This window comes from Gekko japonicus, unplaced genomic scaffold (assembly GCF_001447785.1).
Source record: "Gekko japonicus isolate JY-2015 unplaced genomic scaffold, Gekko_japonicus_V1.1 scaffold1311, whole genome shotgun sequence".
Lineage (NCBI taxonomy): Eukaryota > Metazoa > Chordata > Lepidosauria > Squamata > Gekkonidae > Gekko > Gekko japonicus.
In genome coordinates this window covers 286,634-299,357 of record NW_015168086.1, presented here as the reverse complement: position 1 = coordinate 299,357, position 12,724 = coordinate 286,634, and the positions used below count along the sequence as shown (strand labels likewise).

Sequence of the window (12,724 nt, the reverse complement as noted above, 5' to 3'; positions counted from 1 at the left end):
CTGCTTCTTGCGCTGGCTGAGGGCTACGGGGAGCAGGGGGTGGGGCTTGTTCCATGTGCCCGCCCCCTGGGCTCTTTACTGCTGAAACTCTGCTCCTGTGCGCTCCTGCAGGAAACGACCCCTGGGTAGTTGTGCTAAATGGTTGGACTGCCAGGGCTCAGGGGCTAGATGTAACCCTGTAACTGTAGAGCTCAGCAGTGTGCTACGGAGGGAGAGAGAATTCCCAAATCATTCACCCCCCCCCCCAAGCCTATGATTCCTGCACGCACTAACTTGATTTGAACGCACGACGGAAAATAAATGTTTCAACCGTCTGTCTAGAGGGCAGGCAGTTTGGTGCCAGATGCAGAAACCTCATGGGGGAAGGCGTTCCACAGAGAGTCCCGCCAGCAAAGCCCTGTCGTACTATCGGAAGGTCCCTGTGAAGAGCCCCAACTCTTTATACGCTAGTTGGAAATAGAGACTCTCCTGCTTGAGTCAGGTTTGTGAATCATTCTGTTTGTCGCCACGAGAAGGTAAGCTTCATTCTCACCTGGGAAAACAGAGTCATGCGCGTCTGATCTCACCCTGCCAGAGTCATCTTCTGTGGGGGTTTGATGCCGAAAGGGACTCTGCCAGTCTGGAGGGTGACGTGAGGAATTTCCCTCCGCTCTTTTGGGAGGCCTCCCTGGAGAAGACTCGCCTCACTTCCTGTTTCCAGCCAGTAGCTTGTCACATGCCTGTCTCTCTGCTTGGTAGCCAGTCTTTCACAGTAGGAGTGTTCCAGCGGTACTGAGCCTCCCTTGGCAGTTAGTAGGAGAGAAGGCGGAAAGTGGCTGCAGCGTAATCTGGGGAAAAGGTACCCACCACAACTTCTCATTTCTCTTTGAGGGCCCCTGCTGCTCTTAGCAGTTCTTAAATCAGAAGCAGGTTCCTGGCAGCTTGCCGGTCGGGTTGCCAGGTCCCCCCGGGGGGCGGGGAAACCCCTGCTCGATCGCCCCGTTCCCTGCCAGCCCAGGATCGGGCCGCGGGGGGAACCCCACCCCCAAAATGCTGGCGTCATGTCGGGCACATTGCGGGGGGACACTCTATGATTCGAGGGAAAACTCTATGGTTTTCCCTCGATTCATAGCTGCCCCACCCCCAACGTGCCTGGCGTGATGATGTCACTTCCTGGTGGCGTCATGGCAGCATGTGCGCAAGAAGACTCCCGGCAAGGGCAGGAACTCCCCCCGCTGCTGCCCAGGTAGGGACTTGGCAACCCTACTTGCCGGTCATTATGTCATGGGCATATAACCCCCAGTATGGCCCCATCTCTAGACACTTTTCAGAACCTAAATTCTAGCAAACCGTGTGCCAGAAAACCAGTGTAGTGTAGTGTAGTGGTTGAGAACGGTGGCATAGTGGTTAAGAGCGGGGAACTCTAATGTGGAGAACTGGGTTTAATTCCCCCAGACCTCCACATTAAGCCTGCTGGGTGACCTTGGGCCAGTCACAGTTCTCTCAGAGCCCTCTCAGCCCCACCTACCTCACAGGGTGGCTGTTGTGGGGAGGGGAGGGGAAGGGAAGGGAAAGGAAATTGTAAGCCACTTTGAGCCACATGAGGCCTGCTGGGTGACCTTGGGCCAGTCACAGCTGGCCACATGCTCCCACCAATCAGCTGGAGGGCCATTTTAATGTCATAGGAGGGGAGGGAGGGGGAAGAGGGGTGGCAGCTGTTGTGGGGGGCATGCCTCAAATTTGAGGGGGCAGAGTCCCGAAATGCCTCACTGTGGCTATGGGCCTGCAAGCAAGTGATAGTGATTTAGGACTGTACTGGTTTCTTCCATCCTTTTGGTGCAGGAGCTCATTAGCATAACTCATTAGCATAACTCATTAGCATATGCCACACCCCCTGACATCACCGGAAGTGTGTCAGAAGGCAACACCCACCGCTCAGGCTCCACTTGACTGTTTTGGATTGCTAGCTATACAGGTGGGGGAAATGTGCAGATTTGTCCTCGCAGAGGAGGGAGAGCCTGTACCTGAATAAAAGTTGGTCTTAAAGGTGCCACTGGACTGTTTTGTACCGGGGGCCTTGGGGGGGGGTCTGCAGCTTACCTGGCTGCTTCTTGCTCTGACTGAGGGTTGCTGGGAGCAGGGGGTGGGGCTTGCTGTATGTGCCCACCCCCTGGGCTCTTTACTGCCGGAGCTCCGCTCCTGTGCGCTCCTGCAGGAAATGACCCCTGCTTGTCTTACTTCCTTGCTTCTCCTCTGCGAAGTTCTTCCAAAGTTCTGGATGTGAGGGTGTGTGTGTGGCAGATTTAAAACCAGGCAAGGACCCTCCTGAACAATTCTTTCCTTCCCCTCTCTGATTTGGCAGTGGGAAGCAGCGAAAGGGGGTAAGGAGTGTTATGCGACTTGGGGGGTCATGAAACTGGGGGGGGGGAGAGGGCTCCGCAGCTACAGAGGGGAGAGTAAAGGAACTCGTTTCCCTGCATTCCACTAGGGGAGAGGAGGGCTCCCTTAGGCACCCAGCCCTACGGAGGATTCACATGCCCGTGTGATCAGCCTACTGGGACGTCCAGAGCTGCTTGCTTGTTCTATGTTGGGGAGGGGCCGTGGCTCAGCAGCGGAGCCATCTGCTTGGCGTGCAGAAGGTCCCAGGTTCTGTTCCTGGCATCTCCAGCTGAAAGGGCCAGGCAGGAGGTGGTGTGAGAGACCTCTTCTGCCTGAGACCCTGGAGGGCGGCTGCCAGTCTGAGTAGACAACACTGACCTTGATGGACCGAGGGTCTGATTCAGTAGAAGGCAGCTTCATGGGTTCCTACGTAACTAAATATCGTCTTAATGGTAGCTTCTTGTATAGAAGCGGTGTGCTCTTTCTTTTAAAAACCTTTTTTTGGGGGGGTATTTTTTGAATTTTCCGCGTGTGCTTGTGTGTGCGTGCCCATGCCTAGAACTCATGGCGACCTCTGGTGACTCCTACTGGGGCATGGAGGACATTCAGAGGAGTGGTTTGCTAGCCTGTCTCTGCCTCTCAACCCCGGTATTCTCTGGAGGTGTAGTGGTTAAGTGCGCAGACTCTAATCTGGGAGAACCGGGTTTGATTCCCCACTCCTCCACTAGCACCTGGCTGGGTGACCTTGGGTCAGTCACAAGCTCTGGCACAAGCTCTGGCACAGCTGTCCTTGAAAAAGAGCAGTTTGTGTCAGAGTTCTCTCAGCCCCACCCACCTCACAGGGTGTCTGTTGTGGGGAGGGGGAGGGAGAGGAGTTTGTAAGCTGCTCTGAGACACCTTTCGGTAGTGAAGGGCGGGATATAAATCCAGTCTCCTCCTCCTCCTCCTCCTCCTCCTCCTTCTCTAATCTGGGAGAACCGGGTTTGATTCCCCACGCCTCCACTTGCGGCTGCTGGATGACCTTGGGCAAGCCGTAGTTCTGTCAGAGCTGTTCTCTCAAGGACAGTTCTGGAAAGAGCTGTCTCAGCCCCACATACCTCACAGGGTATCTGTTGTGGGGACGGGAAGGGAAAGTAGATTGTAAGCCGCTCTGAGACTCCGAGTCAAGGGCGGGGTATAAATCTAACGTCCTCCTCTTCTTCTTCTTCTCCTCCTCCTCCCCATCCGAGTACCTTCCAGGGTCGGCCCTGCTTAGCTTCCGAGACCTGGATGAGATCGGGCTTGCCTGGGCTACCCAGGACCGGGCTTTCTTTTAAAAACTTTTTGAAAAGTATGCGGTGCTCCATGCGCTTTCCTCGCCTGTATTCTACACTGGTGTGAAGTAGTGGTTAAGAGCAGTGGATCTGGAGAACGGGGTTTGAGTCTCCTGGAGACTTTAATCTGGAGAACCAGGTTAGATTTCCCCACTCCTCCTCCACATGAAGCCTGCTGGGAGACCTTGGGCCAGTCACAGTTTTCTCAGAACTCTCTCAGCCCCACCTACCTCACAAGGTGCCTGGTGTGGAGAACGGGGTTTGAGTCTCCTGGAGACTTTAATCTGGAGAACTAGATTTGATTCCCCACTCCTCCTTCACATGAAGCTAGCTGGGTGACCTTGGGCCAGTCTCAGTTTTCTCAGAGCTGTTCTCTCAGAGCTCTCAGTCCCTCACAAGGTGCCTGGTGTGGGGAAAGGAAGGGAAGGCGATTGTAAGCTGCCTTGAGAGAGCTGGGTGACCTTGGGTCAGTCACCGTTCTCTCAGAGCTCTCTCAGCCCCACCTACCTCACGCGGTGGCTGGTGTGGCGAGAGGAAGGGAAGGCCATTGTAAGCCACTCTGAGACTCTCTTGGGTAGTGAAAAGCGGGGTATGGAAACCAACCCTTCTTGTAGGGAAATAAAAAGCAGGGTATAAAAACCTCCTCTTCTTCTTCTAGGACGTGAACAGTTTCATGGCCTTGGATCAATGTACTGCCGGGGAGCGGCTGCCGTTATCCTCACCTACGACGTAACCAACTTGCAGAGCATAGTGGAGCTGGAAGATCGGTTCCTGGCCTTGACAGACACGGCCAACGCAGACTGCATCTTTGCTGTTGTCGGGAACAAAGTGGACCTCACGGACTCCTGCGCCCTCCTGCCAGAAGCAGAAGACGAACGTCCATCTGAGAAACCCGCCAGTGGCTGTGTTCCTACCAAAGTGAAAAGACAAGTCCACGCGGATGATGCTATCGCACTTTATAAGAAGATCCTGAAGTACAGAATGTTGGATGAGAAAGACGTGCCGGCGGCAGAAAAAATGTGCTTTGAAACTAGTGCAAAAACTGGATACATGGTGGACCATCTTTTTGAAACTGTGTTCGATATGGTGGTACCGACAATTTTGGAGCAGAAGGCGGAAGGACCTTCACAAATTGTAGACTTAAATAATTGCAAGACAGCCAAAAACACACAACGTTCCTGCTGCAGATAAACCATTACTATGAAATCCCCCCCCCCATACTAAATTGAGGAGTATAGCAGTTTAAATTGGGGAAGGCTACAACACAGACGGCTGTCAAGGTTAACGTGAGGAAATCCATTTTTCAGAATAGGTCTTCTGTAAACTTTGACCAGAGTAAAAGAATGGGGAGGTAATAGAAGTGGAGCAGATTATTTAAGAGAAGGAGAACAGTGATTTTTAAAACAGTAACACTTTCATACTAGCCATTACTCTGAAACTTCCAAATCATTCTTTGGCATCTTAACCTCTGTGTACTTTCCACCCATGAGATGTTTCACTGATCTGTCACTGCTTTTAAAAGACACATCTTTCACTGTTTTGATCTGGTAATAAATATTTTTGGATTATTTGCATAACTTTGTGTAAGCAAAGATAGGTTGCTTGCTTGTGTGACGTACTTTTTAGGGAGAGATGCCGGTGTATCTGCTCTCAACTCACAAAGTCCCTGCGCACGCTTCCTCGGTGTATCTGCTCTCAACTCACAAAGTCTCTGCGTGGCTCGCTTCCTTCAGACTTGCAGTAAAGCTAGCTTCAAATTAGTTCTGTCCAATGCTCCCTCTAAACTGTGGAGTCCTGTGACTAAAAATTCTACTTTGAGAACTACTGGCCTTAAAGTTGTGCGCGAGCGATTTGCCTACTGCATAAAGTAGTTTGCTCTGGAGCCATCCTTCCTGAGCTAAGACAAAAATGTGTGAGCCAGAGGCTAAAATACCTGTGAGCTAGCTCACACCAACTCAGCTTAGAGGGGACGCTGGCTTCTGTCCCCTTTCTTCTCATAGTTGTAATGCTGTGGCTGCAGTTAATAGCAGGAAAGCAGGAGATCGCCTATACCAGTGATGGCGAACCTTTTAGAAACCAAGTGCCCAAACTGCGACCCAAAACCCACTTATTTATTGCAAAGTGCCAACACGCCAATTTAACCTGAATACTGAGGTTTTACTTTAGAAAAAACAACTCATACATTAACTTAAGATGATCCAAACAAAGTAAGGAAAGCTATCCCAAATGCTTTCATCTACTTAAAATTATTTGGCAGAGAATTTGACACTTTAATGATGGTCTGGGCCTGGCTGGGGGGATGGCAGGCGTGCCCACAGAGAGGGCTCTGAGTGCCACCTCTGGCTCCCGTGCCATAGGTTCGCCACCACTGGCCTATACCATATTCCAAATATATCTCCAGTTGATTGTCCGGAGTAGTGGAACCCAGTTAACAGTGAGTGGGCGAGATGTTAATTGAAGAAATTATACCAGTATTGGCTGGCAGAAATGGGGAGAGCTTTTATAAAGCTACTTGGAAGTTCAGTGTATTTGAGTTTGCCTTGAATTTAGAGTTTAATTCAGTGATTCTTAACCTTTTAATCCTTGTCCTAGATCAGCCGTTACTTGGTGAGTTTAGTTTCGGGAGGGTAGCCGATTTGGTCTTCAGTAGAACAGCCGGATTCGAGTCCAGTAGCACCTTGGATTTTGGGGGAGTCTGAGGTTTCGAGAGTCAGAGCTCCCTTCGTCAGATAGTTTTTGACTCACAGACATTCAAAACCTTCACAAAGTTTGGGGAGGTTGAAGAAGAAGAGATTGGATTTATACCCCACCCTTCACTACCTGAAGGAGTCTCAGAGCAGCTTACAATCGCCTTTCCTTTCCCCTCCCCACAACAGACACCGTATGAGGTAGGCGGGGCTGAGAGGGCTCTTTTGAGAACTGTCCTTGAGAGAACAGCTCTGAGCGAACTTGTGTCTGACCCAGGGTCACACCAGCAGCTGCTTGTGGAGGGAATCGAACCCGGTTCTCCCAGATTAGAGTCCGCGCTCCTAGCCACTACACCAAACTGGCACCATCTCCCTTACTGCGGAGCCTTTGAATACCCCCTGGTTTATTTTATCTTGCTTCATTTATACCCCATTTTTCTTCTCAGTGGGGCCCCAAAGTGGCTTACAACATTCTCCTTTTTGTCCTCACAACAGCAGCCTTGTGCTCCCTCCCCCCCGGTCATCCTGCAAGCTTCCATGGCAGAGAGGGGATTTGAACCTGGGTCTTCCTGATCCTCATCCCATACTCCCAAAACATTTGCAGTGATGGGCAGAAAAAGTGCAAGTGGACGAAAACTCAGCCATTGGGTTGATTGAGATGAAATTTTATATCCCATCCTTCACTTGGAGTCTCAGAACGGCTCACAATCTCCTTTCCCTTCCCCTCCCCACAGCAGACACCCTGTGAGGTAGCTGGGGCTGAGAGAACTCTGAGAAAACTGCTCTTGACAGCACAGCTCTGAGAGAACTAAGACTGGTCCAAGGTCACCCAGCTGGCTGCATGTGGAGGAGTGGGGAATCAAATCCAGGTCTCCAGATTAGAGTCCACCGCTCTTAACCACTACACCACACTGGTGTAAACACAAAATGGCATAAATGCATTGCTCTTATGTGTACTTTATTGCCGGGGGGGGGGGGGAGCCAATATATTTCTTCAATGATCTCTGGGTTTTCGTATCCCAATTTTGCCATCACATGTTTAGGAACAGACTTGTAACCCCTCCCTAGTACCTAGATGACTGGAAAAAGCACACAGCTGTCCCAAATCTTTGCTATTTGAGGCTACCTCTTCCCCCCCCTCCCCAGGGTGCCAAAAACAAACTAGGTAACTCCTGCTGCCACTGGTGCACTAGAAAGCATCTCCTGCTAAATAGAGTCAAAAGGCTAGCACACTGTATCTACATTGTCTTTTAGAGGGTCTGCCTAGTGGCAGCGCCTACCTGCTTTGCTCCGGCAAGCTAGTGCAGAGGCAATCTATCACAACAACTGCACACTATCAGGCTTCATGGATGGTAAACAGGGCCGGGCCCAGCTTATTTTGCCCCCTAGGCGAGGATCCCTTATGGTGCCCCCCCTGCCCCCCCCTGCGCTCCCCCTGGTCAGAGCCAGCGGGGGGGCTTTTGGCGGGGGGCAGGTGCAGTTTGGCGCCCCTCGTCAGGGCACCCAGAGAAGAGGCTGACGGGCAGGGCACTCACAAGCCGTCGCTCCCCTGGCCCTGCTGCTGCTACTGCAACTGCCAGTCCCCGGCTGTGAGGAGGAGGCTTTTGGTGTGGGTGGGTGGGTGGGTGCAGTTTGGCGCCCCTAAGGGCCGTCACTCTCTAGGCGAATGCCTAGTTCGCCTAGTGAGTGAGCCGGCCCTGATGGTAAACTTACCTGCTGCCCATTCCCATTACTATGATTCAAATAGCAATGCCGAATAGGTGTGCTGTGTTTCCAAAGAGCTTTAAAAATATAAGTTTAATAAAATAATTAAAAAGATACATACGTTCTTTTCAAGCATTCATGCTGAGCAGGGGTTCAAAGAAAAGGTGAAACATGCAGTTCTCTTTATGCTCAGAACTTATCCTAAACAATGTTTAAATAGGACAGACTGGCTTTATTTGAAGTTTAAAGCTCCACATTACCTTAGTTCTCTGGGTTGGATCTTCTCTCCATTGTCCTTGGTCATGCAGACAAGATGGAGCCCCTAGGTAAAACTTAGGTGAAACTTGTGCCTTTGTGTTCAGAGAATTTGTAATCTACCGTGGGAGAGACTTTCCCCCCTGAATCATTTAGATCTTCCTGTCCCGTGAAGAAAATAATATGTTCTAGCAATCTGGCTGTTTCCTTTCTTTCCCTGGGTGTCACTTTCCAGCAGGGTTTTGGGAGATAATCTATTGTCCTGCTTTGGCCAGATCAAAGTGGAGAAGAAAAAACTATGGTACAGTATGGAAGATTTTAATCATGGCTACTGCAAAACAGTTTTGCCATGTTCAGTATGCACTCTTGTTGTTGTTTTTTTTAAATCTGTTTGTATGTTAATGAAAAAAATCTGGTTTTGTATATTATTTTAGATTCCCTGATGACGCAGCATGCAAAATGCATAGGGATCTATGAGGGAAACATCATAATCTTTTCCCCATTGCACCATTGTTTGTTCTTCTATACTTTGCATCTGTGCAGCCCTCAGTTTTTGCTGCTTTGGCCAGAGTCATTAGCAGAACCAACTGGTTGAGTGCTCTGTGTTTGAAGCTTGATAGTGCCTTCTCCCAACCCACCCACCCCCTTCCTGCCAGCTACAGGTCTGCAGCTGGGTTCAAGCTCACAGACCAAGCACACTCCGCGGTTGCATTTTGCCAATAAAATCATTTGCATCTGCCACTATTTGGATACTGCAGTTGGTTCAGTTAAATCATAGGAGACACCACTGGAGTTCAGTTTGGTCCTAGTTATATGGATGACTGGTGAGGCCTGACGAGGCAGACAAGATGCTTAGGAGTGGGCGGCCCACCATGTCTGGGCTTGATCCTTGCCCTTTGTGGCTGATAATACTAAACCAGATTGGATGTGGTGGTTAGGAGCGCGGACTCTAATCTGGGAGAACCGGGTTTGATTCCCCCCACTTCTCCACAAGTTCTTTCAGAGCTGTTCTCTCAAGGGCAGTTCTCGAGAGAGCTCTCTCAGCCCCACCTACCTCACACAGGGTGTCTGCTGTGGGGAGGGGAAGGGAAAGGAGATTGTAAGATGCTCTGCAACCTTTTTGGGTAGTGAAGGGTGGGGTATCAATCCAATCTCCTCCTCCTCTTCCTCCTCCTCATGAGTCTGGGAGGTAATAATGCCTTCCTGTGAAAGAAGGTTGTTCCAAGGGCTTTGAAAGAGACAGTTGTGAGAACCTTCCGGAAGTTGGACACCCTGGACCCAAATTACCTAGATAACCCAGTGGCCACCACCCCACTGTTGGGGAAGGTACTGGAATGTGCTGTGGAGGTTATCTCCATTCAGGCCTGGGGCTGGGAAACAGCCTTGTTCTGCCTGACTGGACTGAGTACATCCCTGTTGATTCTCTTGGATATCTCAGTGGCTTTTGATAGCATTGATGATGGTGTCCTACTAGAGGGGCAAGCTGGGCTGACAGTGGAGGAAGGCCACACGCTTCATTGGTTCCACTCTGATATGGCTGGTTGATTTCAGAAGGTGGTGCTGGGGGACTGCTTCTTGGCCCTGTGGCATTTATGCTGTGGGATCCTTCAGGGCTCCATCTTGTCCCCCACACAGGGCAATTTTTTAAAATTTTAATTAACCCCAAACAGAAACAAATAAACAATACAACAAATATAAGAACAGTGCTGGCAGGTCTACAGATAAAACATTTATGGTGGCAGATAAACATCTATAAAAGGTTTCCAAATATCTAAAAATCTGTCCATGCAGGATTGTCTATGCACCATTTGTTCAAATGTTGGAAAAGTTGTAAGGTCCCTCATCCACTGGATTACTGGAGGGGGGCATTTATCTTTCCAGTGTAGTAACAGAAGTCTTTTAGCAACAGTAATGTGACCAAAGTACAATAGCCTCAGTTTACTCGTTTTAGAAGAAGAAGAAGAGATTGGATTTATGCCCCGCCCTTCACTACCCAAAGGCGTCTCAAACTCCTTTCCCTTCCCCTCCCCACAACAGACACCCTGTGAGGTAGGTGGGGCTGAGAGAGCTCTTGACAGAAACTGCTCTTTTTCAAGAACAGCTCTTATCAGAACTATGGCTTGCCCAAGGTCATCCAGCCAGGTGCAAGTGGAGGAGTGGGGGAATCCAACCCGGTTCTCCCAGATTAGAGTCCGCGCACTTAACCACGACACCAAACTGGCTTCTAGGGAGAGTTCAGGATTTATTTGATCTATCATCTTGGAAGACCAACCATTTATTTCAGCATAAAGTTTTTGCGAGTCATGCGTCGTAATAACTTCTGTTAGACTCTAAGGTGCCCCTGGACTCCTCCCGTTTAATTTTGTATAAAACCAGGCATGCTTTAGACATGTAACCTTAGCTCTGTTGTTTGTGCCAAGACCCAGTGTCTTATTTCTGTTGGGTTTGCAGAGACCAACTGCCTCAGCGGCACTTTATGTTTTCTTTGTTTATTCATTTCCTCACTTCACGTGGAAGGCATTCCTTTGTAGCACTGAACCGTCTAGGTCTTGTAGAAAATGTCCTTGTTAAACTGCAACAGCATAGCTTTGTTCTCTGGATGTGCATAGATAGTCGGAACTAAAGACGCCGTGTGCGCGTATCCCTATCGGATTACTGTGCTTTTCCGTGGATTGCAACAAGCCCGTTTTTTTAAGATTATCTTTTCTAGGAAAGGCGTTCTGTTGCCAAGAGAGACATGCGCTTGGCACATGTTTCTCGAGGGCCCGGCCATGCTAAAATAATGTGGGGTACATCATTCTGCTTCTGGAGCTGTTGCTGCGTCTGGTTCCCTCTCCCCTGCTCGCTGGATGTGTGGAACAATGGGTGATGTGTTCTTCTCGAAGGACAATAGAGTCTGTTCACATACGTTCCCGTCGAGTGTGGGAAGAGAAGCACGTACGCCATGTTGCAGTCTGATTTAAATCTGATGCTGGCGAAGCAAGATAATTTGTTTCAATGGGACTGTTCCCATTGTGTACTTGTTTATTGTGCTGGAGATCCAAAGCCTGTATAGGTGTTGTGCTGTTTGTATAGTTGTCCAGAAGAGAACACACAAAGCTGCCTTATACTGAACGGTGCATCACAGTCAGTATTGTCTCCTACTCAGCCTGGTAGAGGCTCTCCAGGTTCTCAAGTTAATGTCTTTAACATCACCTACAACCTGATCCTTTTAAACTGGAAATGCCTGGGATTGAACCTGGGACCTTTTACATGCCAAGGAGAACTTAACATGCTGCTGAAGTAGTTGGTCTTTGTGCTTTGCACCAGTAGCAGCCTAGTTAAAATGACAGCTTGTGCAAGCATAAAATTCTGAAAGGTAAGTTCTTTTGACTCACTAGCTTAATGTTCAACCAGGTCTTATTTGATCAAGGTGGGCAGCTGGAACAAACACCCCTCCAGGACTTAACAGGGATATTGGTTTCTTATCCCATTACGTACAATTGTTCCAGTCCTTATTTGGTCTGCTTGCACAGCATTCCCATGCGTGGAGGGCAGGGCCGGCCCAAGCTTTTTTAGCACCCTAGGCGAGGATTCCTTCTGGCACCCCCCCGTGCCCCCCCCCAATTTTCAAAAATAAATGCATTGTAAAACACATCAAAAACACAAATTTTGAAATTGCTAATTTATTTTTTTAATTGAGAAAAAGAAAACCACAAATCACAAAGCATTTTGGAAAATCCTGTTAATTGTGGTGTTGAAATTTAAAGTCTCTTTACTGTTTCCATTTCAGGCACATCATATTCTGATTTTGCGTGCCTTTTCTTTGGCAAATGTTGTCACCAATTCCTTCTGGTCAAGCGCAGATGCTTCAGCATGTTCAGCTGAGATAGCTGCCAAACCAAATAGTCTCTTTTGCTGCATTGTTGAGCGTATGTGTGTTTTTGTAAGTTTGAGTTTTGAGAAACTGCGTTCACCAGTTGCCACTGACACTGGAAGCGTGAGAAAGGGTCCTTAGAGCAACAGAAACATTAGGCACACTATCCTGGAGGTTTTGTTGAAGTATGAAGAGAAGTGCTCTTTGTGGTGGCATAGACTTTGGAAGTCTTCGAGCTACTGATTCAAGTTCACTATGCAGAGCTTCAGCATCAATATCTTTGTTTCCATTGTGTGTCAGTGCTTGTTCCAAATTATCACAGGGCTTCCATACATCTTGTGGGTTTTCCCCCCTAAGACTGTATATATCATACAGGAAGCCAAAAAGTGAATTATAGTGTTGTACAGGGGTCATTTCATAGAAAAAGAGGTGCAGGAGCTCATTAGCATAACTTATTTGTATATGCCACACCCCCTGACATCACCGGAAGTGTGTCAGAAGGCAACACCCACTGCTCAGACTCCACTGGACTGTTTTGGATTGCTAGCTAT

General features: G+C 49.1%; 1 protein-coding gene across 1 annotated transcript in view; it reads left to right on the top strand.

Annotated features, from left to right (window-relative positions):
• RAB20 (RAB20, member RAS oncogene family) overlaps window positions 1-5,191 on the top strand; it is a 13,185-nt gene extending 7,994 nt beyond the window's left edge. Inside the window, exon 2 of the mRNA XM_015414714.1 lies at window positions 4,330-5,191. Within this exon, the coding sequence (XP_015270200.1) occupies window positions 4,330-4,862 (533 nt within the window). The 3' untranslated portion in view covers window positions 4,863-5,191. The remainder of the gene's footprint in view (window positions 1-4,329) is intronic.
• Window positions 5,192-12,724: the final 7,533 nt, after the last annotated feature.